The sequence below is a fragment of the Mobula birostris genome, chromosome 15, assembly GCF_030028105.1.
Source record: "Mobula birostris isolate sMobBir1 chromosome 15, sMobBir1.hap1, whole genome shotgun sequence".
NCBI classification, from domain to species: Eukaryota; Metazoa; Chordata; class Chondrichthyes; order Myliobatiformes; family Myliobatidae; genus Mobula; species Mobula birostris.
In genome coordinates, this window is record NC_092384.1 from 85,937,294 (window position 1) to 85,950,496 (window position 13,203).

General features: G+C 46.0%; 1 protein-coding gene across 1 annotated transcript in view; it reads left to right on the forward strand.

The window, feature by feature from the left end:
- The first annotated feature begins 1,105 nt into the window (after nucleotides 1-1,105).
- Nucleotides 1,106-13,203, forward strand: part of rad1 (RAD1 homolog (S. pombe)) — a 31,690-nt gene continuing 19,592 nt past the window's right edge. Inside the window, exon 1 of the mRNA XM_072280072.1 lies at nucleotides 1,106-1,330. Within this exon, the coding sequence (XP_072136173.1) occupies nucleotides 1,136-1,330 (195 nt within the window). The 5' untranslated portion in view covers nucleotides 1,106-1,135. The remainder of the gene's footprint in view (nucleotides 1,331-13,203) is intronic.

The following is a 13,203-nucleotide window of genomic DNA, read 5'->3' on the forward strand; positions in this document are numbered from 1 at the left end:
GGTCTCTGTCTGCCTAGCTCCAACCCAACCAAAGGTAGTGACTTCCTCCATCACAGAAGGGGTGGTGAGGATGGTCAGTGACAGTGAGAGCAGGTAGTGTGTTGCTCCATCTCTGAAATGGTGGTGAGGATGGTCAGTAAGTTCCTCCATCACAGAGGGGACAGTGAAGACATTCAGTGAGTTTCTCCATCACTGATTTGGTGGTGAAGTCAGTCAATAAGGTCCTCCATCACTTAGGTGGTGGTGAAGATGATCAGTCAGTTCCTCCATCATTGAGGGGTCAGTGAGAGCGATCAGTGAGTTCCTCTGTCACCGAGAGGCCCGTGAAGACGGTCAATGAGTCCCGCGTCAGTGGGGGCATGGTGAAGTCAGTCGATGAGTTCTTCCATCACTCAGGTGGTAGTGAGGATCTTCAATAAGTTCCTCTGCCATTGAGGGGCTGGTGAGGGTGATCAGTGAGCTCCTCCATCAGTGGCGGCACGATGAAGACAGTCAGTGAGTTCCTCATCACTGAAGGGATGATGATGACAATCGGTGAGTACCCCCATCACCGAGGGGATGGTGAGGATGGTTGGTGAAATCCTCCATCACTGATTTGGAGGCGAGTATGGTCAGTGAGTTCCACCATAACTGAGGGGACAGTAGGACTGTAAGTTCCTCTATCACCAAGGGTCCGGTGAAGACAGTCTGTGAGTTCCACCATCACTAATTTGGCAGTGAGGTTAGTCAATAAGTTTCTCTGTCACTGAGGTGGTGGTGAAGACGGTCAGTGAATGCTTCCATCACTGAGGAGCCGGTGAGGACTATCAGTGAATACCTCGATCACAGAGAGGCCAGTGAAGATGGTCATTGAGTTCCTCCATCAACACGCACAAAATGCTGGTGGAACGCAGCAGGCCAGGCAGCATCTATAGGAAGAGGTACAGTCGACGTTTCGGGCCGGGACTCTTCGTCAGGACTAACTGAAAGAAGAGAGAGTAAGAGTTGTTATCACTGAATTGTCGGTGATGGATTCCCTATAGGTGTCCCCATATTATCTGTCCGGGCATTATAGGAACCTTTGATTTGTTGCCAGAGTTCCGGGGAAGGATTTGGCGTGCGGATTGGCGGGGAAGCTGGCTGGAGTGTGGATGCTATGCCGGAAGAGCAGGGGTTCCCGGCTGACGCCGACCAGTTTGTTTTAGTCGCCAGTTTGGACAACGCACGGAATCTGTCCAACCTTCTAAAAGCTATCCATTTCCGAGACCATGCCACCTTCTTCGCCTCAGCCAACGGTATCAGAGTGACAGCCGAGGCGGCCAAGAGTGTCCAAGGCAATGCATTCATCCAGGTATGGGGGTGGGCGTGAGACGCCAGTGACGGAAGTTGGGTGTGGAGAGTCGGGGACGAAGAGCTGTGAGGGTGAAATGTCAGGGTACGAAGGAGGAGTGAGTGTGAAATGGGGGTTGGAACGAGGGTAACGTTGGGTGGTGGAGCAACAGTGATGAGAGGTAGATCGAGGTTGAAGTTGGATGTGGTGAGCGAGGTTGAAACCGGGGGTGGGGAGTGAGGGTGCAGTCGGGGGACAGGGGGAAAGTCGGGAGTGGAGCGAGAGTGAAGTTGAAGGTGAAGGGTGTGGTCCAGCAGAAGAGGCAGCGAGGGTGAGGTAGGTGTCAAAGGAGGAGCCAGGTTGAATAGCTGGGGGATGAGAGAGTGAAAAATTGGGGGACAAAGGTGGAGTCAAGGTGAAGTCAGGGAAAGGTGAGTGAGGGTAAAGTCGTGGGCCAGGAGTGAATGTCAAGTCTGGGATGAATGCTTGAGCGAGGGTGCAGTAGGGGGTGTGGAGCGAGGGTAAATTCAAAGGGTGGAGCAACAGTGAAGTTGGGGTGGTGGTGGGTGGAGCGAGAGTGGGTGGGTGTGACGAAGGTGGAGCAAGGCTGGAGTCCAGGATGGCGAGGGAGTGGAGCGAGGGTAAAGCCAGGGTGAAGGGGGAGTACAGGTTCCAGAATTCAGAAGAATGAGAGGAGATAGAAACATACAAAATTATGAAAGAGATAGATAAGATATAGGCAGGAAAGTTGTTTCCAGGGCTAGGTGAGGCTAGAACTAGGGGATGTAGCCTCAAGCTTCAGGGGAGTAAATTCAGGACTGAGATGAGGAGGAACTGCTTTTCCCAAAGAGTGGTGAATCTGTGGAATTCTCTGCCCCATGAAGTAGTTAGTGGTGGCTACCTGAGTAAATATATTAAGACAAGATTGCATAGATTTTTGCATAGTTGAGGAATAAGGGTTCTGGGGAAAAGGCAGGTAGGTGGAGATGAGTCCATGGTCACATCAGCCATGATCTTATTGAATGGCAGAGCAGGGCTGACGGGCCAGATGGCCAACTTGCTTCTATTTCTTGTGTTCTTATGAGTAAGGATGAAGTAGTGGGGCTGGTGCGAGGGTGAAGTCTGGGATGAGAAGGGATTAAGCGTGGATTCCGGGGTGGGGAATGACGGTGAAGTCAGGGACGAACGGGGCTCAAGAGTGAAAAGTCGGGATGAGTGGGGGAGAGTGAGGGTGAAGTCGGGATTGAAGAGACGGGGACAAATTGAGGAGCAAGAGTTGGGGATGAAAAGGGAGCAATGATGAATTTAGGGACAAAGGGGCAACGAGGGTGAAAAGTCGAGGGAGAAGGGATGTGGATGAGGGTGTAATGTCGGGGTACGAGAGAGAGCAAGGGTGAACTTGGGGTGTTGAACAAGGGTAAAGTAGGGGGTGGAGTGACATTGAAGTCAGGGTGGGTGGAGCGAGAGTGAATGGAGGTGGGGGTTGAGCGAGGATGAAGTAGTGGGTTTGGTGTGAGGCTGAAGTTGGGGGAGGTGGACTGACAGTGAAGACGGACAAGGGGGGAGCAACAGTGAAGGGGACAAAGGAGGCTTGAGGGTGAAAAGTCAGGGCAAGGGGGAGCTAGGATGAAAAATGGAGGAAGTGGGGGACTAAGGGAAGGGCGAGAGTGTAAAGTCGGAGAAGGGATGTGAATGTGAAATGTCGGTGTATGAAGGAGGAGTGAGGGTGAAGTCGGGGTGGAGTGACAGTATTGTTGGGGAGGTGAAACGAGAGTGAGTTCCGAGGGGATGGGGAGCGAGATTGAAGTCAGGAGGGGTGGGGGCTGAGGTTGAAGTCGTGGAGTGGGAAGCAAAGAGAAAAGCCAGGAGCAGAGGAGAGTGAAGTCAGGGTGGGGAGCGAGGGTGGATTGAATGGGTGGAATTTATTTAAATCTTCCATCCAACCCACAACATGAGTCAGTAAAAATCTTTGCATTATGACTCCGCCGCAACATACAGACATGAATTTATAAGTTTAATAGCTTGTAGAAAGAAGCTGTCTTGTAGCCTTTTGGTCCTGGCTTTAATGCTGCAGTACTGTTTGCCAGACAGAAGCAGCTGAAGCAATTTATGGTCAGGGTGACTGGTGTCCCCGGTGATCTTCCAGGTGGTCTTTATGTACCTGCTGCTGTAAATGTCCTCAATGGAGGGAAGTTCACATCTACAGATGCACTGGGTTGTCCATGCCACTCTCTGCAGTTTCCGTACCAGGCAGTGATACAGCTAGTCAGTGCTGCCCCTGTAGAAGGTCTTGAAGATTTGGGGACTCATACCAGACTTCTTCAGTCCCCTGAGGTGGAAGAGACACTGTTGTGCTTTTTTTGCCATACAGCCGGTGTGTACAGTCCAGCTGAGATCTTTGGTGAAGTGTATACTGAGGAACTTGAAGCTACTCACTCTTTCAACTGCAGTCCCATTGATAGAAACATAGAAAACCTACATCACAACACAGGCCCTTCGGCCCATTCTGTGCTGAACATGTACTTACTTTAGAAATTGCCTAGGGTTACCCATAGCCCTCCATTTTTCTAAGCTCCATGTACCTATCCAGAAGTCTCTTAAAAGGCCCTATTGTATTCGCCTCCACCACCATCACCAGCAGCCCATCCCACGCACTCACCACTCTCTGCGTAAAAAAAAAAGTTACCCCGTCACCTCCTCTGTACCTGCTTCCAAGCTCCTTAAAGCTACAATATTGATCTGGATGAGCCTGCTCCATTCCTCCATGATCAGCTCTTTGGTTTTTTAGATATTGAGGGAGAGGTTGTTATCTTGGCACCACTGTGACAGGGTGTTAACCTGTTCTCTGTAGGTTGTCTTGTCACCACTAGATGTAAGGCCGATTGATGTTATGTCATCTGCAAATTTGATCAGATTGGAGCTATATATGGCAGCACAGTCATGGGTGTAAAGGGAGTAGAGGGGGGACCTCAGGATACAACCCTGGGGTGACACCTGTTTAGAGGGGTAGAGGTGAGGGAGCCCATCCTTACCACCTGTCAGCAATCGGATAGTAAGTCTAGGATCCAGCTGCACAAGGCAGGATGCAGGCCGAGGTCTCTGAGCTTCCTGTCAATTCTGGAGGGAATTGTGGTGTTTAATACTGAACTGTAGTTCAGGAACAACACTCTAACATATACATCCCTCTTCTGCAGGTGAGTGAGGACAGGGTGTAGTGCTGTGGCTATGGTATCATCAGCGGTAGACCTTTTCTGTCAGTAGGCGAATTGTAAGGGCCTAGGGTGGGTGTGTGCTGCAGATGTAGTCTTTAACCAGCCTTTCAAAGTATTTGCTTATAATTGAGGTGAGTGCGACAGGACGCCCATTGTTCAGCCATGTTACCTTGGTTTTCTTGGGTACAGGGACAATGATGGATTGAAGCAGGAGGGCAGTACACACTGGGTGAGGGAGAGATTAAAAATGGCTGTAAGCACTCCAACCAGCTGTTCCGCACGCAGTTTGAGGACCCATCCTGGGATGCTGTTTGGCTCTGCTGCCTTGTGGCTATTGACACATTGGAATGTTCTTCAGGATTCAGGGGTGGGGAGCAACAGTTAATTCAAGAACAAAGGGGGAGTGAAGGTGAAAAATCAGGAACAAAGCAATGTGAGGGTGAATTCAGGGGGGTGGAGTGAGGGTGAAGTCAGCGATGAGGTGAGAGTGAAGTTGGAGGGTAGAGTGAGGGTGTATTTGGTGTGTGGAGTGAGGATGAAGTCAGGGATGGTGCAAGTGAAGGTGAAGTCGGAGGGTGGAGCAAGGGTAAAGTTGGGGTGGGTGGAGAAAGAGTGAAGTCGGGGGTGTTGAGCAAGGATAAAGTAGTGGGTTGTGGAGTGAAGCTGGGGGTGGGGAGACAGGAATGAAGGGGGAATGAGAGTTAAGTCAGGTGGGTGGAGTGAGAGTGACTTTGGAAGGGGGAGGGTTGAGCTGAACCTACAAGGGAGCATGCTATCTTGGATCTGATTCTGTGAATGACAGGTAAAATTAGCAATCTTGTCGTTAGGGATCCTCTTGGAAAGAGTGATCACAGCATGATTGAATTTCTCATACAAATAGAGGGTGCAATAGTTCGATCTAAAACTAGTGTATCATGCTTAAACGAGGATGCAGCAGGATGAGGTAGGAGTTGGATCGGGTAGTCTGGGAACACAGACTGTATGATGGGACGGTTGAGGAACAGTGGAAGCCTTTCAAAGAGATTTTTCAAAGTGCTCAACAAAAGTACACAGGTGTCCCCCACTTTTCGAACATTCGCTTTACGAAACCTCACTGTTACAAAAGACCTACATTAGTTACCTGTTTTCGCTAACAGAAGGTGTTTTCACTGTTACGAAAAAGGCAGTGCGCGCCCCAAGCAGCCAAGCTCCTCCCCCGGAACTGCATTCTAGCCGGCATTGCTTAAATACGTGCCTTTGAGCATCCATTAGCAAGATGAGTTCTAAGGTATTAGAAAAGCCTGAAAGAGCTCATAAGGGTGTTACACTCAGCGTAAACTGGACATAATTAAGCATTTCGATCATGGTGAACGAAGTAAGGACAAAGTGAGTTTGGCTTGTGGAAGTTGGCGAAGATGATGTTGAAGAGGTTTTGGCATCCCATGACCAAGAACTGACAGATGAAGAGCTGTTACAATTGGAAGAGGAAAGGATAACAATCGAAACTGAATGCAGTAGTGGATGGACCGAAAGTGAAGTCGTCCAGGAACTGAACGTGAAGCAACTGCATGAGATTTTCGCTGCACTGATTGCAGAAAAGTACAACTTTAATTTTGAAAGGGTACATAGGCTTAGGGCATATTTGCAAGATGATTTGAGTGCTTACAAAGAACCATATGATAGAAAAATGCGCGAGGCTAAGCAGTCAAGCATACTGTCGTTTATCAAGCCTTCCACATCAGCCACAGCAGACGACGAACCTAGACCTTCGACATTGAGGCAGGCAGACATAGAAGATGACCTGCCTGCCCTGATGAAAACAGACGACGATGAGATGACACCCCAGTATCCCACCACCCCAACCCCCGGGCCGCAGACTGATATATTGCCGCGGAGAATGCAACGGTAGCTAGGGCGCACCCAGCACATCTTTAAGAAAAAAGCCGAAATAAACAAGCTAATTAATTAGGTGCCGATTGCATCACCTCTGATCTGGGCCGACATTTACATGCCAGGCGGCTCCTAATTAGTTAGCTTGTTTATTTCGGCTTTTTTCTTAAAGGTGTGCTGGGTGCATCCCGGCTACCGCTGCATTCTCCGCGGATCGGTATCGGTTCGCTGCCCGGAGGTTGGGGACCACTGCACCACCCCAACCTCCAGTGACTCAGCCTCACACACCATCATCAGTGTGCTCGGCGCTATCTTCTTGATTCCTGTAAGTGATACTACACTGTACATACATTATTTCTACTTTATATAGGCTATGTATTTTTATGTGTTATGTGGTATGATTTGGCAGCTTCATAGCTTAAAGGTTACTAGAGAGAGTGTTTCTGCCGAGAGCGCTTGCGTGAGATTTTCGCTATGGACAACAATGCGGCAATGATTGTAGAAAAGTATTCCTACTTTATATAGGCTGGGTATTTATCATATCATTCCTGCTTTTACTGTATGTTACTGTTATTTTAAGTTTTATATGTTATTTGGCATGATTTGCTTGGTTATTTTTTGGGTCTGCGAATGCTTACAAATTTTTCACATATAAATAAATGCTTCTTCACTTTACGACATTCCAGCTTACGAACCGTTTCATAGGAACGCTCTACCTTCAGATGGTGGGGGAAGCCTGTATTCCAGTTAAAAGCAAGGACAGGAAGGGTGGGGGGAGCCAGGCATGGATAACTAAGGAAATAAAGAAAGGCATCAGAAGACCATAAGACCATAAGATATAGGAGCAGAAGTAGGCCATTTGACCCATTGAGGCTGCTCTGCTGATCAATCATGGGCTGAACCAATTTTTCCAGTCTTCGCCACTCCCCTGCCTTCACCCCATACCCTTTGATGCCCCGGCTAATCAAGAACCTATCTATCTCTGCCTTAAATACACCCAGTGACTTGGCCTCCACAGCTGCTCATGGCAAAAAAATTGCACAGATTTACCACGCTCTGACTAAAGTAATTTCTCCGCACCTCAGTTCTAAATGGACGTCCTTCAATACTGAAGTTGTACCCTCTTGTCCTAGAATCCCTTACCATGGGAAATAACTTTGCCATATCTAATCTGTTCAAGCCTTTTGACATTTGGAATGTTTCTATCAGATCCCCCCTCATTCTCCTGAACTCCAGGGAATACAGGCCTAGAGCTGCCAGGCGTTCCTCATACGGTAACCCTTTCATTCCTAGAATCATTCTTGTGAATCTTCTCTGAACCCTCTCCAATGTCAGAATATCGTTTCTAAAATAAGGAGACCAAAACTGCACATAATACTCCAAGTGTGGTCTCACGAGTGCCTTATAGAGCCTCAACATCATATCCCTGCTCTTATATTCTATACCTTTAGAAATGAATGCCAACATTGCATTTGCCTTCTTCACAACCGACTCAACCTGGAGGTTAACCTTTAGGGTATCTTGCACAAGGACTCTCAAGTCCCTTTGCATCTTTGCATTTTGAATTCTCTCTCTATCTAAATAATAGTCTGCCCATTTATTTCTTCCACCAAAATGCATGACCATACCCTAATGAAATACATTGTATTTCATTTGCCACTTCTTTGCCCTTTCCCCGAAACTATCTAAGTCTCTCTGCAGGCTCTTTGTTTCCTCAATACTACCCGCTCCTCCACTTTGTATCATTGGCAAACTTAACCACAAATCTATTAATACCGTAGTCCAAATCATTGATATATATCGTAAAAAGCAGCGGTCCCAACACCGACTTTGTGGGACTCCACTGGTAACCAGCAGACAGCCAGAATAGGATCCCTTTATTCCCACTCTTCTGTTTTCTGCCCACCAGCCAATGCTCTACGCATGCTAGTAACTTCCCTGTAATTCCACGGGTTCTTATCTTGCTAAGCAGCCTCGTGTGGCACCTTGTCAAACGCCTTCTGAAAATCCAAGTACACCACATCTACTGCATCTCTTTTGTCTACCCTGCTTGTAATTTCCTCAAAGAATTGCAGTAGGTTTGTCAGGCAGGATTTTCCTTTGGCCTATCTTGTTATGTGCCTCTAGGTACTCCGTAGTCTCATCCTTAACAATCGATTCCAACAACTTCCCAACCACTGATATCAGGCTAACAGGTCTATAGTTTCCTTTCTGCTGCCTCCCACCCTTCTTAAATAGCAGAGTAACATTTGCAATTTTGCAGTCATCCAGTACAATGCTAGAATCTAGCGATTCTTGAAAGATCACCTTGAAAGATCTCCGCAAGCTCTCCAGCTACTTCCTTCAGAACCTGTGAGTGCATTCCATCAGGTCCACCCTCAGACCATTAAGCTTCCTGAGCACCTTCTCATCGTAATTTTCAGTGCACAAGCTTCACTTCCCTGACAGTCTTGAATGTAAAGTAGACGTCTTCCACTGTGAAGACTGATGCAGATGCAAAATACGCATTCAGTTCCTCTGCCATCTCTGCATTTCTCATTACAATATCTCCAACGTCATTTTGTATTGCTCCTATATCTACCCTCGACTCTTTTACCTTTTATATACTTAAAAAAACTTTTAGTACCTTCTTTGATATTAGTCGCCAGCTTCCTCTCATAATTCATCTTTTCCTTCCTAATGACCTGTTTAGTTTCCTTCTGCAAGTTTTTAAAAACTCCCCCAGTCCTCTATCTTCCCACTAGCTCTGGCTTCCTTGTATGGCCTCTTTTTTGCTTTTACTTTGTTTTTGACTTCACTTATCAGCCACGGTAGTGTCCTTCTTCCCTTTGAAAATTTCTTCTTATTTGGAATATATCTGTCTTGCACTTCCCTCATTTTTCGCAAGAACTCCAGCCATTGCTGCTCTGCTGTCCTTCCCGCAAATGTCCCTTTCCATTCAACTTCAGCCGTTCCCCTCTCATGCCACTATTCCACTGAAATACCTGTAAACTTAAAAAAGGTTGCCGGACCAATAATCACACCGCACAGTTATTACTTTAACCTCTTCACCAGTTTATTGTGCTCAGTTCAGCCGGCGAGAAAGACTTGGAACCAGTTATCAAAGAGAGACAGAGACACTCTCTCTCCTTGGAGGCTCAGACGAGCTTTCTGATTTTAAAACAGAAATGCTACAGTATATAGAATGAGCAGACAAAGAACGCTCAGTTACAATGGTATGTCAAGTCAGTTAGAGCGAAACCCAATTACTTTGATAAGAGAGTCCACTAAATCAGAGTTTAATTACAAATAGATATATTGTCCATCTTATACCAGCCATCTCTGTAGCTAGGCCCCGACTTAATTAGAGACAGATGTTCTTATCATTGAGCCTCTCCAAAGAAAAGACTTAAGTCAGTGGAGCAAAACAATAAAGCATGACCTATGTGAGCACTGAGTAATTCCAGCCCTCATGTCACCTTGAAGAGGCAGCTACAGGCTGTTAATCAGGCAAGCTTTTAATCTGAACAAACTGCGGGCCTATTCTTCAGCAAAAGCAACAGAATTTGTTCACTAACACACATAGGGTGGCACTGAAGTTTTTAACTCGTTATTTACAAGAGTCTAAGAATCATGTCTTACTTCCCCAATGTCCTTAAACTTCATCATTCCCTCCTTTTTATCATCACATGATAACTTTCAGAACAGATTGTCGCTTCTACAACATGATACAATACATGGCCACAAGCACCGTAGGGTACAGATAATAATCAAAGTTAATACAATCAGACTTCTGACATGCATAAACACCACTATCAATCAACACATTTCCCTTAATCCAAGAGAGTCCTTCTACTCAGTTCCTTCAGTAACACTTTTGCAGTCTGTTTGATGTATCCTCTGACAGTGCCCCTCCACAAACGCACTGGGTGGCTTATGGTACACGGGCCAGTGTTCCAATATGGCAGATTAATTCATTAAGGAGCATTGGTTCAGTAAGATCAGTTTCTTCTGAAATTAGAGGTTTATCTGCCAATACAACAACTTTTGCTACCACTGGATCTGTAGAACGTAGACGCATATATAGCCACAGTCTTTCAAGTCAAGGTTGTCAGAATCCTGTGTCACCAAGCTTAGAACTTGCTGCACCAGCTCGTGTCTCAGTTGTTTTTTTCTAATAGTTTCACAATAGCAGTCAAAAGTTGTAGTTGAAGACCTTTGTTTTGTGCTTAAGAATCTCAGAACTTTTCTGTACAATGAGGTTGATGTTCTGGAGGGCAACATTCTGGAGTTCTGGTTCTGCAGACATCAGCGTTACCAGTGGGGGAGCCAGTTTCTTCAGCAAAGTGCCATAGTAATCCCAGTCCTTTGAAAGCATTTCCATGAATTTCATTAGAACCTTTACAGCTGTTACGTACCCTGTAACTGGGTTGCCAAACCAGCAGAAATGGAACTCTCGTTGGAGTCTGTGATTACTAGGAACTAATAAAGTTTTATTAAAGAAATAAGTAATACAGTACACTAATCGCAAGGATATAAATGTAACAGGTTAGCAATGCTAATACACACATATACACAGAAATAGGGTAATAGGAATCAACCAAGCTCGATCGCAGTCTAGGGGTAAAATCAGTCTTAAGTGAAGCAGAGTTCAGTTTAGTGCAGTTCGAAGTAATCGCTGTCGTTGTACCGTTGGGGAGAGAGAGGGGGGGCAGGATGCAATTTGGTTCAGGCAGACCTTTGATGTCTTCTATCCCGCTGTGGTCACCGACTGTGACCTCTCCGTTCCGGATACGATCATTCTTCCGTGGTGAACCCAGCACCCAGGCAAGGGCGGACACACACACCAGGTTCCCACCGATCGTGCCTTTACACCCTGTGAGCCTATGGTCGGTTGCCGCGAACCGGACCTTTAAACTCCCACCACTTCTGGGGGCACACCGCGCTTTCCAGGGTCTCGTTGTCTCATGGTGTCCCATGCCTTAGCAAACCTGCTCTTTTTATCCCCCTGCTGGGGTATCATCTGTCCATCAAACTTCAAACAGTTCAGGTTCAAAGCAACCAGTCTGTCAATATTCTGAATTGTGTTTCTTTTCCGTTAATCCCTGTCTCTCCTCTTATTAGCATTTTGAATGTTTCTCCATTGTCTCTCTTATCTCTCTCATTAGCATCAATCGTCTGATAGTTTGGTTTGGCGTCACACAGCCAACGGGACAACAACTGAGTTGGCGTGAGATAAACATGGCATCACATGCTCACAGATGCTTTGAGCTTCTCGGTCATCCTTTGGGCTATAATTGGCCAAACAATCAAGGATAAATATCTGGCCCAATTCAGTACATTCATTTAAGGCTGTTAAAAGCTTGTTGATTGTCTGAAAATTGAGGTCTAACAAGTTGCTGTTTGGATGAGGTTCTGCAATCTCCAACAGAGCAGCCACAGCATTTGCAATGACCATTGGATTAGAGTCAGATATCAGATCCTTTAGAGTGTCCAGAAATTCCTGATCTTCTGCCAGCTGTGCATTGATGTCATGTAACGTGGCTTTACAGACAGCAGCAGCTTTTCATACATAAGGGTCTTCATCCTTTGGACATTTTTCGCGGGGTTCACACAAATACTCAGTAATTTTATGCACACGGATACAGCCTATTGTTCTCATGGCTAGTACTCTAATAAATGGATTGGGATCTTCACAGTCCTTAACAAAAGTGTTGACAGCCATAATTGCCATATCTGGTTGGCTCTTTGCATAGTTCATTAGATAGAGGTACATCAGCTTCTTCAACTCCAAATTGTCTGTCTGCATATAGTTTATGACATCAGGAAAGAGGGCACTGACATCTTTGCCACCGGTAATTGATGTAATCACTTTCTTCACTGCTTCTTTCTTTTTCTTCTGCTTGTCACTATTGAATTCTGCTTTGACTTTGAAGATTTCTCCTTTCTTGGTTGTTGTGAAATATTTAGAGTCAGTCATGGTGAGTGTGGTCCTTTCCACTGAAGTTCGAGTTTCCCTGGATCTCAATTCTTGATCAGGACAAAATCTCCAGGCTGACTTGTGGGGTAGTCACCTTTAGGCTGGGTTTAGTCTTCCCGATAGGCCTGCGGTACCTGTAAATGCAAGCTTTAGAAAGTGTTAGTTAATTTTCCCATCTTCTCCCCCAAGGTATGCATATCTAATTTTGCAGGTAAGCTCTCAGGGAGGAGCGGCAAACAGATGCGGTCTATTGTCCGAGCTTATCATTTCTGGAACTCCATAGCGAGGAATTATTTCTTTTAGCGGAGGAGAAACTGCTTTTCCCAAAGAGTGGTGAAGCTGTAGAATTCTCTGCCCAATGAAGCAACGGGAGCTATCTCAGTAAACATATTTAAGGCAAGGTTGGATAGACTTTTACATAGGAGAATTAAGGGTAGGGGAAAGGCAGATAGGTGGAGATGAGTCCATGGTTAGGTCAACCTTTATCTTACTTGAATGGTAGAGCAGGCTCGATGGGCCAGATGGCCTATTCTTGCTCCTACTATTTATGTTCTTATGTTCTTCTGTTTCATTAGTGGAAGAGTCTTGAAAAAGAGTCAAACAGCCATCATTTAAAATTGAGATATGTAGAAATATGTTCTTACAGTCGGTGGTGGAAGCTGGGTCATTAGAGGTATTTAAAGTGGAGTTAAATATTAAAGGATCAAGGAAAAGGAGATTAAGAGAAATGGCACAGAAGAGGAGGCCAGCATAAGTAGGCCATGATTATACTAAATACTGGGAGAAGCTTGAAGGGCTTTATAACCTACTCCAGCTTTGTTTGTGTCATTTGGACTTACGGAATCCCAGGAAAT